General features: G+C 35.4%; 1 protein-coding gene across 2 annotated transcripts in view; it reads left to right on the forward strand.

The window, feature by feature from the left end:
* The window catches only part of MRPL13 (mitochondrial ribosomal protein L13), a 36,968-nt gene extending 19,683 nt beyond the window's left edge, over positions 1 to 17,285 (forward strand). For both annotated transcript variants that reach the window (XM_028500203.2, XM_007119599.4), the window contains 2 exons: positions 5,739 to 5,860; positions 16,997 to 17,285. In XM_028500203.2, coding sequence (XP_028356004.1) covers positions 5,739 to 5,860; positions 16,997 to 17,018 — 144 coding nt within the window. In that variant the 3' untranslated portion in view covers positions 17,019 to 17,285. The remainder of the gene's footprint in view (positions 1 to 5,738; positions 5,861 to 16,996) is intronic.
* The last annotated feature ends 450 nt before the right edge of the window (positions 17,286 to 17,735 follow it).

Raw genomic sequence — 17,735 nt, forward strand, 5'->3', positions numbered from 1 at the left:
TTTGTTGGCAATCTGTATATCTCCTTTGGAGAAATGTCTGTTTAGGTCTTCTGCCCATTTTTGGATTGGGTTGTTTGTTTTTTTGATATTGAGCTGCTTTCTTAAATTTTTAATTAAATGTTTTCTCATTTTAAAAATTGTTGTATTTTCAGTAATTTTATGTCAACTTCTGAAATATTTTTTGCATTTTATAGTGAATGCACTATAATAACCATTGCTTCTATTTTAAATCATAAAGTGAGCCATCATTGGACTAAAAACCCAAAGTCTGTAAGCTCTATATTTTCATTTTAATAACTGCTTTCTTTGGAAAAGGGAACTATAGTCTGCTTTGTTTGGAACACGAAACTATAATTAGAGCCCCTGTTAAATTGAGGGTACTCATAATTTCATGAACTACAAATAAAGTATGAATTTAGTTTACTTTTTTGTGACCTGTAGCTTCTATGAATCATAGATTAATAGCTCGGCTTTGGTTGCTAATTATTTCCCATGATTTAACTTGAGAATACTTACTCCTACTCAGAATTTGTTCAGCTAAAAAGTACTTGAAAATAAAAATAGACATTTTTATCCATAACTATTGTACTGGTATAGGTACTTGGTTTTTCTCTCTGGTATAATATAATGGAACATTAGAGGTTCTATAATAAAATAGTTGAGTCCAGGCCATGGAATCAGACTGCCTGAGTTTGAATACATGCCCCACCATCTACTGACTTCATGGCCATTATTATCTGTTCCCTCATCTGTGAAATGGGCATAATAATAGTACCTACTTCATAAGATTGCTGTAAGGGTTAGATGAGATAACATTTGCAGAGTACTTAGACCAGGCCCTGGAACAGTAAGTTCTAGTTGCTATCAATATTATGGGTTATAATTGTTGTCCTTATAGTTCCTACTAGAGGAATAAGGTAGAATTCATTCCAGAATATAAAGTTATACAACTGTTCAAGACACTTGTATGTTCTGTTGTTAGTTTAAATAATGCATGAGTAAATTATTCAGGCTTTTATCAAAGTGGCTAATGTATTACCTTTACTTTGCATGAATGAGTAGAATAATTTCCCACTATTCACTTTACCTCTGAGGTAACAAGTATGGGAGCAGTATCATCATATAAGGATAAGTGACCTTGGGCATGAAATCACAAGAATTTTAAAACTCCTGTTTCTGATTGTACTTTCACATGCTTTTAGGAACCATAATTTCTACAAGGAACAAAAAAATAGTAATGTTATTTTTACCAGTTATAAGGTAGACACGTTTCAGCATAAATTACTTAAATAATTTCAGGCTATAAAATAAATGAGCCCATTTCTCCAAAAATGATTGCTAGATTTTTTATTGTCATGACCATGGGGAAACAGGCACTCAGACATTGCTGGTAGCAGTACAAAATGGTGCAACCCACAAGGAATCCAGGGAATTAGGTAACATTTAACTAAAATACATACATAAGGAGATTCATGCTTGATCCGGCTATCTTATTTATAGCAATTTACCCTGAAGATACACATACACAAGATTATTGTTTCCACATTATCTACAATAGTAAAGTAATAGACATAAATAAATGCTTATTCATAGGAAATTGGCTAAATTATGCTATATCTATTCAATTGAGTACTGTGCATTTTTAAAAAAGGAATGACAAATATCATTGTGACGATAAGTAATACTTTCCAGGATGTATTGCTAAGTTTAAAAAAGCAAAGTGGAAAAGAATATAGGTAGCATACTACCTTTTATATGCATTTATACATATGTATGTTTACATACACATACACATATATATTTATCTATCTTCTTTTTGCATACAGAAACACAGGAAGAATAAATAAGAAAATGAAGTTGGTTACTTAGTAGATCATGGGCACAAAAAGATGGAAGGAGTAGGGAAGAGAATGAGATTTTTGGAGATTTTTGGAGATACCTTTTAGATTATTTTTTTTTTTACTTTAACTTGTTTATCATGTTGAGATTTTATATATTCAAAAAATAAAAGGACAATACCAATAGAAGTAAGCAGAACTAGTGCACAGATTGTGTTTTCTAAGTGCTATTCCCTATTAAAAGGAATGTGGTTCTTCTTAGAAATGTTGTTTCTAGGTCTGGAACAAAGAAAGAAGAAGGTTATTTTGGAGTGCACACATCACAAGATTATTATTTCTGCATTGTTTATAATAGTAAAATAATAAGTAACAGAAAGTAAGATAGGGATCAAAACCCGATGGAGAAATATCAAGAGAACACAGGAGGCAGCTTGAAGTGGTGCCCACTGACCAAATATGGACTGTGTGAGCCTTGAATGATCATAATGATGGATTACCTTGCATAGAAAACAAAAATCTATGAGCCCACAATGATAGTCCAAAAATTATTTTTAACTGATTATAATTTCCCTTCTTTCTGGAGAAGGAAAAGCTCTTCTTTAGAGAAGAATGTCATCTAAAAAATATAGAAATAATACTGAATTAGAAAAGCCACCATTATCAGCATATTCTGTATCTATTGAGTAAAGCATTATAGAACAGGATATTCACACAGTTTCAAAACATCGTGTCACCGAGTACTTACTATTTAAAAAGGGAAAAGATACTTTTACGTTAAAGTCATCTGGTGAACCACCACTCATAACCAAGATATTAAATATATCATCAATATAGGACAAACTGACATCCTGTGCCTCCTGCTATGAATGAAGCACTGAAGTCCCAGCATAAACTATATAGTGTCCTGTCAGAAATGTTTAACCTAAATCTAATGATGAGGAGAGAGTCCTACAAATCCAAAAAAAAGGACATTCTGCAACATAATTGGCCTGACCTCTTCAAAAATGTTAATTTCATAAAAGAGATAAAACAAGGAAACTCTTCAGATTAAATGAAACTAGACTAAAGAATATGTTATGTATGTTAACCAACATAATAACATAATAGCTGTAGCATGTGACCCTTGACCTTGGATTGGAAAAATTCAATTTGGGAAATTTGAATATACACTGTATATTAGAATAAAAGGTGTTTCATCAATGTTAGTTTTCCTGAACATGAATTTGTAATGTGGTTACGTCGGAGACAACTCTTATATTTAGGAAGTATATATGCTGAAATATTTAGGGATGAAATATTTGTAGACAGCTCTCAAATGGTGCAGTCAAAAAGAATGTTTTTAGTGTATGTGTTTATGAATAGATAAAAAGAGAGAAAGCAATCATGTCCTATTTGAACAGTCAGTGAATTTAGGTGAAGGTTAGATGAGTGTTCACTCATTTTGGCAACTTTTCGGTAGATTTGAAATTCCTTTAAAAATTGCAAAAAAGGGGCTTCCCTGGTGGCGCAGTGGTTGAGAGTCTGCCTGCCGATGCAGGGGACACGGGTTCGTGCCCCGATCCGGGAAGATCCCACATACCGCGGAGCGGCTAGGCCCGTGAGCCATGGCTGCTGAGCCTGCGCGTCCGGAGCCTGTGCTCTGCAACGGGAGAGGCCACAACAGTGGAGTGGCCCGCGTACCGCAAAAAAAAAAAAAAAAAAAAAAAAAAAAAATTGCAAAAAAGTGGGAGTTCCCTGGCGGTCCAGTGGTTAGGCCTCCATGCTTCCACTGCCTAGGGCCCGGGTTTGATCCCTGGTCGGGGAACTAAGATCCTGCAAGCTGCGTGGCATGGTCAAAAAAAAAAAAGTATAAAGAGGAAAATTGCAAAAAAGTAAATGATCACCTCGCCCCTGTGTTTCTTTTTTCTACTTTTATTCTTTTCCTTATTTCCCTCTTAGGTTCACCACCTGCTCTGTGCAGAGGACATAAACGCATAAATAGAAAGTTTTTCCGGTTTCATGTGTATCCTAACTTTGCATTGATTTTGTCCATTCTTTTAATGGATTCCTTTAATAGTGGTGAAATTTGGTAAGCTCATTTCAGTCAAAATTCTATTCAATTCAGCAAACATTTACCAGGAACCTACTATGTCCCAAACTCTCTATGCTGAGTGAGCAGTTGGCAACTTTTATAATTGTCTTTGCAAATACAAGCTAAGGATTTTTTTTTAATGGCTTCCCAAAGAAGTGTGAAATAGTCATACATTTTTGTGAATACCAAACTGGCAGAGAGACTTCTTTAGTAAGTAAAAAATAAGGACCCCTTAACAGTATTTCCTGTGTCTGGGCTTCCTCTGCTTGTTCTGATTCTGTGTGCTTACACTTGCATATTTGAATATGCTGGGGAAGGGAATTTAAATATTTTTCAAATACTTTTCAGTGAAGAAACACTTCTCAATAGTATTTATTGTGTTTTGTATATGTTGATAGTGACCCAGCCTATGCAAACCATAATTTTAAAGTCATTTTAAATTTTAAAAAATATTTAATTTTTGCCATATTAGGTTTTAGAATGAGTTTATAGTGCAGTAGAGCTCTGTGATTCTCTAAAATTATTTTTAAATTGTATTTTGATTCTTGACATCTTGAATAACTTATTTGATGCCATGTCCTTGCCCAGGTATTTGATTCCCAATTATACTACTGCCCTTTGCAGACAACTGTAATTTACTGTATAATCGTCCTTTTTTTTTGAAAATGTTTAGGAACACACTAAAATGAAAAGAGGGGGAATTATATCTACGATCCCTGGGGAAATGCCCATAGGACACTTCCATACTGATATCTTACTATTTTTTTGATAGACTCTCCAAAATTAACTGATCATTCAGATCCACAATATAATTCTCTTTCCCTTATTTTTGTTCCGTGAGCACAATATAAATGTTAATTCTTTTGGTTATTCATGCTCTTCGTTTTATCATTCCTTTTATTTAGTCCAATTCCTGTTCTTTTAAGATAGCTCTCAAATGTCTGCTTTACTCTTCAGCTTGCTTTTCATTACCCAAGTTCAGACTTTTTCATATTTTACCTATCCTTTTATTTTTCTGAACATTTGGATATATATCCGGGGGAAGGTAGTTCTGGGCAAGTGCCATTAATAAAGGCACCAGGATTTGAGTGTAGACCAACGCCTGAAAGGTGAGGAGGTGGTTTACTCAGAAGCCATGGGCATTTGTGGGGGGTGAAGTTGGAGAGCTGCGCTTCCTGGTTTAGCTAAGGAGTTAGAACTTCATCCTGAGAGATTTTTAGCTAAGGAGTGACTTCTTTAAAACTGCAAGCCTTTAGAAGCCATGATCTTTTTATTTTCCTTTATGTACTCAGCACCTAGCACAATTTCTGGTTCATAGAAAGAGTTCAGCAAATGCTTGTTGGCTAAGTGACTCAAAGATCCAGCAGATTTTCATTTTCGAAAGTTTTTTTTGGCAACAACATGGAGCATGAATTGAAAAAGGTTGTGGCACTGGAAGCAACAGAGCTTGTGCATACACTCATCAGATGAAACATTGTGAGAATGGGCCAAAGCAGTGCCTTTTTGCAGTTGAAAGGAGGGGAAAATTTTAACAATATTCAGAAAAAGTAGAATTTATTGACCGGATACTTGTCAAAATTGAAGACATCTAATGTATCATTAGGAATAGGTTTGTCAAGATTAAAATATAGAATGTATTACTGTAATGAGATTACTTATGTCACGGATTTAATGTATTTTTCAGGGATTTTTACAAAGTTTTAACTTGAAGATTGTGTTGTTCTCATTTTATAAACATTCTTTTATTATTTTTTAATACTAAGAATTACTAATTTATTACTAGGGAATATATTTTAAGAAAATTAAGCCTAAATTTTTATTTACTCTAGGATATACCAGAAGATATTCTTAAGAATTTAGTGGAAGAGCTTCCTCAACCACGAAAAGTGCCCAAACGTCTAGATGAGTACACACAAGAAGAAATAGAGGCTTTCCCAAGAGTTTGGTCTCCGTAAGTCTTTCTTTTCCTTCCTATTTTTGTTTTTTAACCTGAGTTTAGTATCTCCTGTTTTCTTATCCAAGTGATAAGATCCTTGAGGGTAGGAAGAATGAACTTCTTTTCACTCTCTTGGATACTCTTTGCAGCTTCTACCTACAAATAAACTCTAGATGTAGATGGTAGAACCAAAAGTCTCAGAGTCTTAAGACCTTGCTAGGTAAGTGCAAGGATGTTCATAGATGCCTGTAAATTTTCAGGTATTTTGTTTGGGATGACATAACTTGGATTGATTGTAGTCTCTTGGGATAATAAATGAATTGTTCTTACCTAAAACAAAGTGATTCTCTGTTTTTTCAGATTGCTTCACTAAGCCAAGAATATGGTCTAATGAAAGTCATTAATTCTGGATACTTACAGTCAATCCAAATAGAAAAACAAAATAAAAAAACACTTTTGCTCTCCTCTGTTACAATTTCCTCTATCTGTGAGCCAGAAAGCTGCTTAGATTTGACATACTGTCCTATCTAATTGTTTCCAGCCTGTTTTGCCTGGCCTACCAGGCTCTTTGTAACCTCATCAGCTTAAATTCTTCTCACTCCACTGTGCTGGTCTAGCATAGCAGACTGTGTAAGCTTGGCACCCTTTTTATGCAATTTAACTTTTCCATGACTTTGTTCTGCTGTTACCTCTGCCTAAAACAACACGTCCCTCACCTCCTCCTCTGGGATAACTCTTACTCATTCTTTAGACCTTAGTTCAGATGTCAGTCTCCTTTAAGAAGCCTCACCTAAACATCAAGAGCAGACTAAGTGCTCAACCATCTTCTGCTGTAGCACCTGCCGCGTAGCTCTGTCATTACCACATTTACCTCCTCGAAAGCAAGGGCTGCATTTTGTTCATTGTTACATCCCCAGTGCATAGAACCGTACCTCACCTGATAGGGCCTCAGAAATGTTTACAGAATTTACACAGTAGGTTTAGAGAGAGCCACGCGTCCTCGCTGCTTGATCTACAAAAGACAGCTAATCTTCCCACAGGATACTTACCCATTGTACTCTGAAAATCCATATCTCTTGATGGGCTGTTTGGCTAGATAGGTTTGTGAAAACCTAAGTTTTCCCAGGATTACCAGTATGTCCAGGAATCTAATCCTTGACTCTCATTGCGTGTGTATGTAACTTCAACTCTTTGCACACAGAGGTCTTTAGGGTATTCTGTTTAAATCTTTTTGACTTTGCTGACCTGTATAAGGTTCACCTTTAATTAAATCTGCATATAATGAGCAAAATAATATTATTAGTGATCATTTACACTTTCCAGTTGCCCCGCACTGTGCTAGGTGGTTTGCATACATTGTACCTAATTCTCTTACCAATAAGATAAAATACATTATTCCTGTATTTAAGACTAAGCCAAAGGTTGGCTGGTTTGTAGTACACCCTGAATTTGAAACTAATTGTAGCTGATTCCAAAACCTGTGTTCTTTCCACAAAAGTAAACTGCTTCATTAATTTATTCATTTAGTCAACAAATATGTATTATGCGCAAGACACTATAATAAGCACTAGGACACACATTTGAAAAAGTACCATTAAAGCAATTATTTAATTCCGTTTTACAAACTTTTATTGAGTTTATACTACGTGCTATACCTTTTGACAGATGCCAAGGAAATGCAGATGATGAAGCATTTAAATGAAACTTCCTCCAAAAGTCCTTCCTATAATCCTTGAGCTGGGTTAGGCCCCCTTTATAGGGTCTCATTGTACAGGTTCCTTTTCTTTTACTGTATTTATTCTAATGTAATTGAATATATGTATGATTACCTGTTTAATGTCATTCCCTTACGAGACTCCATGAGGGACGTGTATGTTGTCTTGCTTAGCACTCACCACAGTGACTGGCTCATTAAGTAGGCACTCAGCAAATATTTATTGAATGAATAAATGAAGAAACAGAGTAGCCTTTTATCAGCGTTTATAAATGAGGTTAGAAATAATTTTTAGGACATATGAAGGTAGTAAAATGCTCCAATTTAATACTAATTCTTCATGTCAGAATCAGTGAAATTGACCAATTTAAAAAACCCTTTTATTGTTTTTGTTCCTGTTCACTGTATCCTCTGAATTATCCGGCTGCTTTTCAGTTGATATCAAACAAGTGATTAACAAACTCTATGTGAAAAATTGAAAAAATTGGCTTTATGATGTCTGATATTTTTATCAGCTAGTTATTAGGATACGTTCTCATGTTAAGTATTTCTCTCTAAAATAAGGAAGTGCGTTTTCTATTATTCCCTTACGTTCTGGTTTTGATTGCTTGACATTGACATACGTGTGGACGAGAAACTATACATTATGTGACCTGATTTGATTCTTCCAACTGAATTAAGCGTGGAGTGCTTTTCTCTTTTCCTTGGCTACTTTTTAGATACCTGTTTAATAGTTTGCCTTCTTGTCAAAACCTAAGATTCTGTTTTTAATTCTTTTTATTTAAATTCATTTTTTTCCTCCAGATCATATAGCGGTTTATTTAGATAGATCAGTAAATAAAAGGTTTTAAAGTTTGTTCCACATGCTATGATAGTTACAATTATTCCCTCCTTTGGCATCTGAGAAACGAAGCTTCTGAACTACTTTGATGATGTTTAAACTTTAGGGAAAATAATTTTAATTTAACTTGTTCTTAGAGATTTACATGGTCATTTAGTCAGGACATATCCAATGTACCTTTTCCTACTTAAACTACTTAGAACTTACATTTATCCTTAAAACTCAGTCCATATAAACATAGAACATTTTTCTAGGAAGAGGTTAACATTTTTAAAAGTTCCTTAAAAGAGACGTGGAATTTGCCACAAATTGAAATTAATCCCTAACTTATAGAAATCATTTATTAGCTTAAATTTACCACCCTGGAACCTTTTCTTTACTAAAAATTCACAATAATATTGACTGCATATAAAATAGACAACATTTACTTGAAACATAATACTCTTTGGAAAGTAAACTCAGGCATTCAGTTGAAAAATATTTTAATTTGGGGGGTTTTAAAAACTACTAAATGTTCATTGTAGAAAATAAGATATATACATAAGTAAATAATTTCACCATACTTAACATTTTGGTGTGCTAACTTCCTATTTCTTTGTGTTAGTTTTTATGTTGTGTGTATGTTTGTGTGTTTTACAAATTTGGGAAATTATGATCTTTCTCTAACTATGGTCTCACTGCACATATTCCCAATTTACAAGATTTTTTTCCCCACAAGCATGATCTTCAATGACTGCAGGATATGACATCAGTTTTATCCTGTAAATCTAAGTATGTCATATCTGATTTCTTATAGAAACTCTGTCATAACTGAACTTATATTCCTAACCAAGATGGATGTGGTACTTTTTTTTTTTTAAACTGGAAATACCAAAGGTGCTATTTAGTTAGTTATGTGACCAAACACATATTATTCATGTGGAGTTATATATCATGACTATTCTAAAGTGTATTCGAAATCAGTTAATCCAGGCAGTATAATAATGAAATAACCATTGACAGCAAATTATATTTAATGTTATTATAGTCAAAGAGTACTGATCAAACTGTTCGTTTTACTAAGGGATTACTGGTTCATTTAAAACAAATTAGAAGGTGACTGAATGCCTTCATTATATTAATGGAATTAGAAAGGGCTTTTCCATAATTAATTTTAAGGAAACTTTTAGTGAAACTTAGAGCCACTTGATGCATTATTGAGTTACTGTTTTGAAATGGATTTTCCTGCCCCTTCTTTTCATTCCAAATTTCCCTCTGGCAGGAATATACATTAGACACAGGCTTTCCTTTACACTTTATTAAAGTTGTGATCCTTCCTCACTAGTAGCCACACAATATCTGTTAACTTATGTTAACTTCTATCTGTTAATATTATGTGTTAATAAAGTTCAAGTGTAAAATAGTATATACATTAGAACCACAATTAAAATATTTGATACACCATGCAGTGCAGTCCCTTGAAAGTGAGATTCCTCATTTACTGATAGATTTGCTTTTATGAGAAAAAAAATTTTTTTCTCCTTTTAGAGAAGGAACCTACTTAAAATATACTTTTTGTTCCACTCAAAATAGCTAAGCCAAGACTATAACCTTCCTTTGGAATGTAGTAATCGGAAATTATTCAAGACAGATCTGGTGGTGAACCTGCACAGACGTGACTGAAACAGATGTACCTGGATTGCACCATAAATAAATACAAACAAAAATAGCTTGCTTTGGTTTTTGTTTCCCTAGCAATAAAACCTAACATATGTTTCTAGTATAAAAAGGTACATTTTTTAATTGCAACTATTACTAGCTTTTGGTTCAATGTAAGTTCTTTACCATTTCTGTTAGAGACAAAAAGCTTCTGAGCAACAGTAACAATTGTCAAACTAAGCTTTGAACCCAGTAGGTGATTAACAAAATTATTTTAATCTCACTTAACAGCTACCATTGTTGGGATTTCATTTAAGTTATTTTCAATCACTTAAAAAGTTGTATTCCCTCAGGGCTAACTTCAGCATACTCTAGATTTTGTTAGGCTAGTTGTTTATTTATTTTTAAAACAATGGTAGACCAGAAGGAAAGAAACCGATATTTATGAGGAAACTATAAATATTGTTTTATAACTAAAAGCCACTTTCTCATATGAGAAGTATTGCCTGTACACCTCACTTCTTAAATTAGTGTGTATACTTGGTGTATTAGTAGTTTTTACATCTCATGGATATGTAAATTGTGTCAGAATATGTTATAAAATTTTATCTTGTGTTTCTTGATGGTACAGAGTAAATGTGCATTTGCCATGGGCAAGTGGTGACTGTAGGGTACACACTTAGAATTTGTTTCTCAAAGATAAAACAGTAGCACTATCTCTTTTTCACAGTTCAGTTGCCTGAGATTGTAGCTTTCAAATGGTCAACTTATTTTAATTGTCAATAATTATTTCCATGGTCATTGCCGTTTTGCCGACACATTACAAAACCACGGTAATCATGGAAATTATAATGCTGTCACTGTAATGGAAATGCCTCATTATGTAGGGTAAAAATAAAACAGTTCGTTTGAAACTTTTAATTTTCATTTCTACAAAACTCTGTAGGAGAGCTTTTCTTAGGAAAAACTAGGTAAGTAGAAAATTCCAACTTGAGTTGCTTCACATTATCCACAGAGTAATGAAACAAAATCAAAAAAGAAATATGTTTTTTACTCCTCACTCGTTCAATCAGTAATGCTTTATTTTAAGCATAACCCTCACCTTTGTAGAGCAACTAAGTGTGGAAAGTTTCAGCATCAGTAAACGCTTGAAAACAGACGTTTATGATGAAAACCTATGTTCCTGGTCTAACTCTCTTTACAGAGTGTGCTGTTAGAAGTGCGCCTGCAAAAGAGAGAGGATATGAGGATGAAAGTGAGAAGGCTTGAGGACAACCGTGATTGGCCCTGAAATTGTCTTTGCTGAAAGTAGGATTAGATTTAGGGAGTTTAATAGGTAATCCATGTAGCTCTGTAAAAGAAAATGGGTGCCAGGAATGATAGCACTGCAGAAGGGACTTGGTGAGCATCCTGTCCAGTCTGTAGCTCTGGAAGACAGCAAGGATTTCACCTTTCTGCTTGCCCCTCGATATAAAAGCTACTCATCCACAAAATGTACAGATTTTCGGTTTTAGTTAAATGAACGCCCAGAGAAAAATAATTTTACCTATGGCTTTATAAAATGTGCTTTCAGATCAGAGACTTAAAGACGGTGGAGAAGGATTTTTACCTTTTCAAAACCCATAAAGATCTGAGACCTGGACATCTTCAAGATTTTCCATAATTGTGTGCTAGTCTAGTCATGTGGCATTTTCGTACAAGATTTAATTTGCTACTCTTCACAGTCAGAAGTTATTAGCTGGACTTGGGGAGAAAGCTTATGTTCCAGCTTTTCCATCATCTCAACCAGCACAGCATTGGCTTAAACCATAGACCTCAGTATTTCCAGTCCTGAATTTTGCTCATATTAAGCCTTCTAAACTATACCGTTCTTTTGGATATGAACACATTAGGACTGGTTGTCAAAATCAAAAGCAATCTTTATATAAACAACCAAAATCAAATCATTTACATTTCCTAGCCCATAGAGCTTATGACTTCAAAGTGGTAATTGAATGTAACAATAATTCCTATTAATTTTAAGTGGAAAAAATTTTTGATTTTTAAATAATTTTAACAATCTTACGAGTTTATTTTTTAATTTTTATTTTATATTGGAGTAGTTGATTTACAGTGTTGTGTTCGTTTCAGGTGTGCAGCAAAGCGATTCAGTTATACATGTATCTACTCTTTTTCAGATTCTTTTCCCATATTGGTTATTTCAGAGTCCCAATAGAGTTCCCTATGCTATATACAGTAGGTCCTTGTTGATTATCTGTTTTACGTATAGTAATGTGTATATGTTAATCCTGACCTCCTCATTTATCCCTCCCCCTACCACCTTTACCCTTTGGTAACCATTAGTTTGTTTTCTATGTCTGTGAGTCTATTTCTGTTTTGTAAATAAGTTCATTTGTATCATTTTTTTTTAGATTCCACATATAAGTGATATCGTATGATATTTGTCTTTCTCTGTCTGCTTTACTTTACTTAGTATGATAATCTCTAGATCCATCCATGTTGCTGCAAATGGCATTATTTCATTCTCTTCTATGGCTGAGTAATATTCCATTGTACCTAGAAGTGAGTTTAGTTTTTTAAAAATCACTGTTGAACTTTTTCTGATCAGGCTAGTGGTACAGTGTCTGGGGAAATGAGTGTAGCAGCACCGTTGCTCTATTACCTGTACAGCTAACATCTTTAGTTCAAGGAGGATGTGATGTGACCAGATGTCCTGGAATGGTTTATTCCAAATAATTCCATTCTTACAGTGGAAGTGACTTAAAACTCAATCAGACTGACCTTTTGTATTTCTTTCTTTTTTTTTTTTTTAATATACAATACAGTGTTGTTAACTATAGTCGCCATGCTGTTCGTTACATCCCCAGGACTTTTTATTTCTATTTTTTAATTAAAAAATTTTTTTTGGCCACGCCACGTGTGGGATCTTAGTTCCCCAACCAGGGACTGAACCCGCGCCCCCTGCCTTGGAAGCGCGGATTCTTAATCACTGGACCGCCAGGGAAGTCCCTGAGAATTCAATTCTGATTCATGTAATGTTGCTGTACATAGACTAGCAACTTTTTAAGAATCTAAATACAATGACATTTACTCAGTTACTAAAGATACAGTTAATTTTTTTTTTTTTTTTTTTTTTTTTTTAAGATTCATTTATGTATTTGGTTGCTCCGGGTCTTAGTTGCGGCAGGCAGCCTCCTTAGTTGTGGCATGCAAACTCTTAGTTGCGGTATGCACGTGGGATCTAGTTCTCTAACCAGGGATCGAAGCTGGGCCTCCTGCATTAGGAGCGTGGAGTCTTATCCACTGCACCACCAGGGAAGTCCAAGTTAATCTTTCTTTCATGATAGATGCTAAAGGAATTTTAGTACCCAGCCTCTGTTGGTGTTATCATAATTTACAATTAGTTATTGTTGTATCAGAAAAGCATAAAACTGCCTGTTAATAAAGTCCTCTGGTAGGTAAAGAGCCAGAAGGATAGTATATATCGATTGGAATCATGTCTAGCTAATGAGGAAGTGTGTTACCTTCTGTTAGGCACAGCACAGCTTTAGAAACTTCCTACTGAAAGTGCTTCTTTTGCTTCTTCAGCATCTTCAAATAGTCGCCCCCTCCGTCTTATGAACAGCTCTGTCGGAGGTCTGAGGTGAACCCTTGCTTGTCAGTGTGCGGTCCACGGATTGCATCGCATGGGAGTTTGTTAGAAATGCAGAATCATGAGACCCTCTACAGACTAACTGAATCAAAATCTGCATTTTTACAAGAGCCCAGGCAATTTGTATGCCCACTGAAGTTTGAGACCCACTCAGCTAAATAGCCCTCCCCTCCCCTTTGTTATATTATCTTGGATTGCCTTCTTTTAGTGGGAGTAAGCAATACAAATGTATTGTATGTGTACCTGCTTTCATTTGTGTAGGTGGAGAGAGAAATAGAACCATATTTAGTGTAAAAACCTCACTTTTCCCCACAGGGGTACTTCCTGTAGCCATGTAATATGTTTGATTATCTCGCACATGAGTTGATATTTCTAGCTCTGCGAACATCTAAGGTATCTAGTCTCTTGGCTATGATACTGTTTCCCCCACTTAGAAGCAAATTAACCATCTGCAAAAGGTTCCAAAAGCGGAAAGGATGAGTCTGCAAACAAAGTGGCATCTTCCAGGCGGTCACTATAATGACAAGTATCTTACAAGTCTCCACTACATGCAAGATACTGTGCTAATTGCTGGTAGTGTAAGATCCATTATATTGGGACTGTGCCTTCAAAGGATAGGAGTTGTGTAGGATAAAATGGTGCTTGCAAACACTGGAGTCAGAAGGTCTGCACTAGATCACTACCATCTACTTCCTAGCTGTGTATCCTTAGACAAGTTACTCAGCCCCTCTGAGCAGCAGTTTTGTCAACTGTAAAATGGGGTTGATAACAGTATCTTTCTCACTATATAGTTAGGAGGGTAAAATGAGATAGTGCATGTGAGGTAGTTAGTATATTTCATGGCTTCTAATAAGCAGACGGCACTGTTATTTACATACATAACATTTATTCACTTACTTAGGGCAAGTGTAATTTGAGAAACACTGTAATAGAAGTATGCATGAAGTTCTCTGGCAATCTCAGGGGAAAGAGCCGTGCCTAAGTTAGGAAGAAAGAGTTGTGTAGGGTTTCCCAGAACACGTGATTTGGGGGGGTGGATTTTGAAGGATTAGTCAAGTCCACCAGGCAGAGAAGAGATGGGAGATACTCCAAGTGCAGAAAATATCAAGGACCCAAGTCCAGAGGTCTGAAGGTTTCTATCTGGGCAATAGCAAGTAGTATAACGGGACCAGAACGGACAGGGTGTGGAAAGAAGGACTCAGAAAGGTTAACTGGGACCATGTCCTGGAGGGTTATGTGTTGAATTCTGTGTTTGAATTTGACAAAGCAGTGGCGAGCGAGTGAAAGTTCTTCCACTGTGTGGAAGTGGGATAAGAAGGAACCTATGTTAGAGACTCTCAGATGTCTTTCCCTTTGCCCCATTTCTCCTAAACTCCAAATCCGAGTTTTGGAGCTGCCTGCCATGGCCAGATTTCATCATATTCAAACGAAAATCCTCCCCTTCAGAATCTGTTCTCCTGCCTGTATACCCTCTCCTGAACAAGTAGATAGCATTGCCAGTTCCCGAGTTCTTCAAGCTGAAAATTAATAGTCATCCTTGAATCGTCATTTCCCAGGAGCTCCTTCCTCTGTCATGCCCCTGGTCTCTTCCCCCTCCCTGCCCTGGACAAGTTAATTTCTGCTTCTTGAATCCTGAACCCATCCTTTCTTCTTACTCATCACTGCCCCAGCCCTAACAGAGCCCTCATCTTAACCCTCCTCACTTCCTCCAAAATGTCTTGAAACAAAACTGGGCTTTATTAGCCCCGATTGCCTTCAGGTCACTGTCAACATTTTGTACGTGACAGATTACACCCTTCACACACGTTCCCTATTTTACTTGTAAATTCCACTAAAGCGTACTTTCGTCATCTCATTGTTAATAAATTAACTTTTGGTGTGGAAACAACCAGACTGTGACTAAGCACATTTAATTTTATTGAGTGGAATTGCAGAGACTTCTTGTTAGGACTACTTGTTAGAAATCTTAGAAGATTTCTTTCCAGTGGCATCACCACCACCCTTTTGTAATTATATGAACCAGCTGGACGGGAGAATAAATTGTTTCTTAAAATGCACTGGTGTCTCTTGACTAGGAACTTGGATTGTATTGAGTCACATACGCAAGATTAAAAGGGTACACTTTGGAGCCCCCTCCAGCTATTGTATCAAACTGTCATCTCCCAGACTTTGGATTCAGTTTTTACATTTGAAAAGAGATTTCAGAAACAGTGACAAAATGCTGCAGTTTCTCTTCTTGTTGTTACAGAATGACGATATGGTGAAGCATATTTGGTTAGTTTCCCAGATCAGTGCCTGTGTTCCTCATGGTTAAATAATAATTTTAAATTGTAATATAGTTCATTTACTTAGTTACGAGACTGTTGGTCTTCCTATCTGGGCTATCTGGTCTCTTTGTCTTCTTTTTTTTTTTTTTTTTTTTTTTTTTTTTAAGAAAAACATGATTTAAATGTAGAAAGGGATAAGTTTCAGGGCAAAGAGAGTTCACCTGTTTCCTTTTTTTTAAAAGGAATTCAAACTGTTGAATATTTTTACAGCTGTTTCAAAATATCTATTTAGTTTACTAATCACTAAATTCCTTCTGAAAATTCCGTAGGAGCGCAATACCTACAATTACACTACTCTGTAAAAGATAACAGGACACTAACAGTTTTCGCATTTCATAATTTCCTATTCCTTATTTTCTCCATTGTTAAAATTTAACATTTCTCTGAAAATGTTCTTTGTTTTCATTTACTACTGGAAGGAACTTTCAGGTGTGATTAATCCTATAAATATATAAACAAAGAAAAGACTATATGTGTATATAGTAAATTAAAAGACCATATATGTATATAATAAATGTGTGTAATTAAAATATCAAATGGCTGGTGTTTATACATGTATTTTGTATGCTACTGTAATGAAAATTAAATTTAGCATATGATAAAATAATACCAATTGGGAAACTGCTCATTCAGAATTTGCCATTATTAGGCAAATCCATATCTTTATATATAATTCTTTCTATTAAAAGGGCTTTTGGGAAATTGAATTCAAGCTTTTAAGTCACTACATACATTCATGCGTAGGCACACGGGGGCCTATATTTATACTCTGCAAAGAACTTGGGAATTGTCACTTAACTGTTCTACTTTGTGATGATTTGGCCTTAATGTTTTTCACCAAAAATTTAGATATAATATTTGTAGATATTTCTTGATGAACAGTTACTTTCATTTTAAATTGGAAAATAATCTTCTTGCATCATGCGGGAGAAAATGAAACTGATTTGTGAAAAAACAAATGTTGATTTTTGTCTTTCAGACCTGAAGATTATCGGCTGTAGGAGAAAGAAAATTTCAGAAAATAACAGTGCAGTGATTGAAACTTCTTCCTGATGAGTTTCTCCTTCCTACAGGGCAGGGTGAAACAATTGCTGCCTTTTGACAAGAAGCCTGTTATGGGTGCTGAAAGTTTGTGGGGAAAGGTCAGGAAGGGATATTCCTTCAATAGGAAATTGCAATGAAATACATTATTTTATAGAATTGTTTTATTAGGTAATCTGATTTGAATGTTATAATGATGATAAGAATAAAACTGCTTATTTGGTTAACTATTCAATTTCTCACTTAATGAAAAAAACCAAACCCTAGGTAGCACTGCAGTTAAAATTGCCAAGTGCCCATTCATGCAGATTGCCTCACGTTCCAGCTCCCTGTTTTTGACACCTGGGAAAACAAGGCCCACCTTCACTTTTCTTTTCAGTGACTATTTTTTCTAACCTCACATCATCTGAGTTCTTCCCTCCAGCTCAGTAGGGTAAGGTTTGTCCTGAGGTATTTTCAAACTGCCTCACTTTTTTCTATGTCCCATAGAGCCTCTTGGTTTCCATGACACCAAAATAACAAAGTAATGCCTATCTGCTCCCTAGAAATCTCACTACCCCACCTGTGACGCTGTTTGCAGACCCCCTCACTGTGTGTCCATATCTCTCCTGTTGGCTCCTGTTCACCTCGGTGCTGGGCACTGAGATTGGGCCACTGGGATCAATGTGTCCAGCAAA

Source organism: Physeter macrocephalus, chromosome 15 (assembly GCF_002837175.3).
Source record: "Physeter macrocephalus isolate SW-GA chromosome 15, ASM283717v5, whole genome shotgun sequence".
NCBI classification, from domain to species: domain Eukaryota; kingdom Metazoa; phylum Chordata; class Mammalia; order Artiodactyla; family Physeteridae; genus Physeter; species Physeter macrocephalus.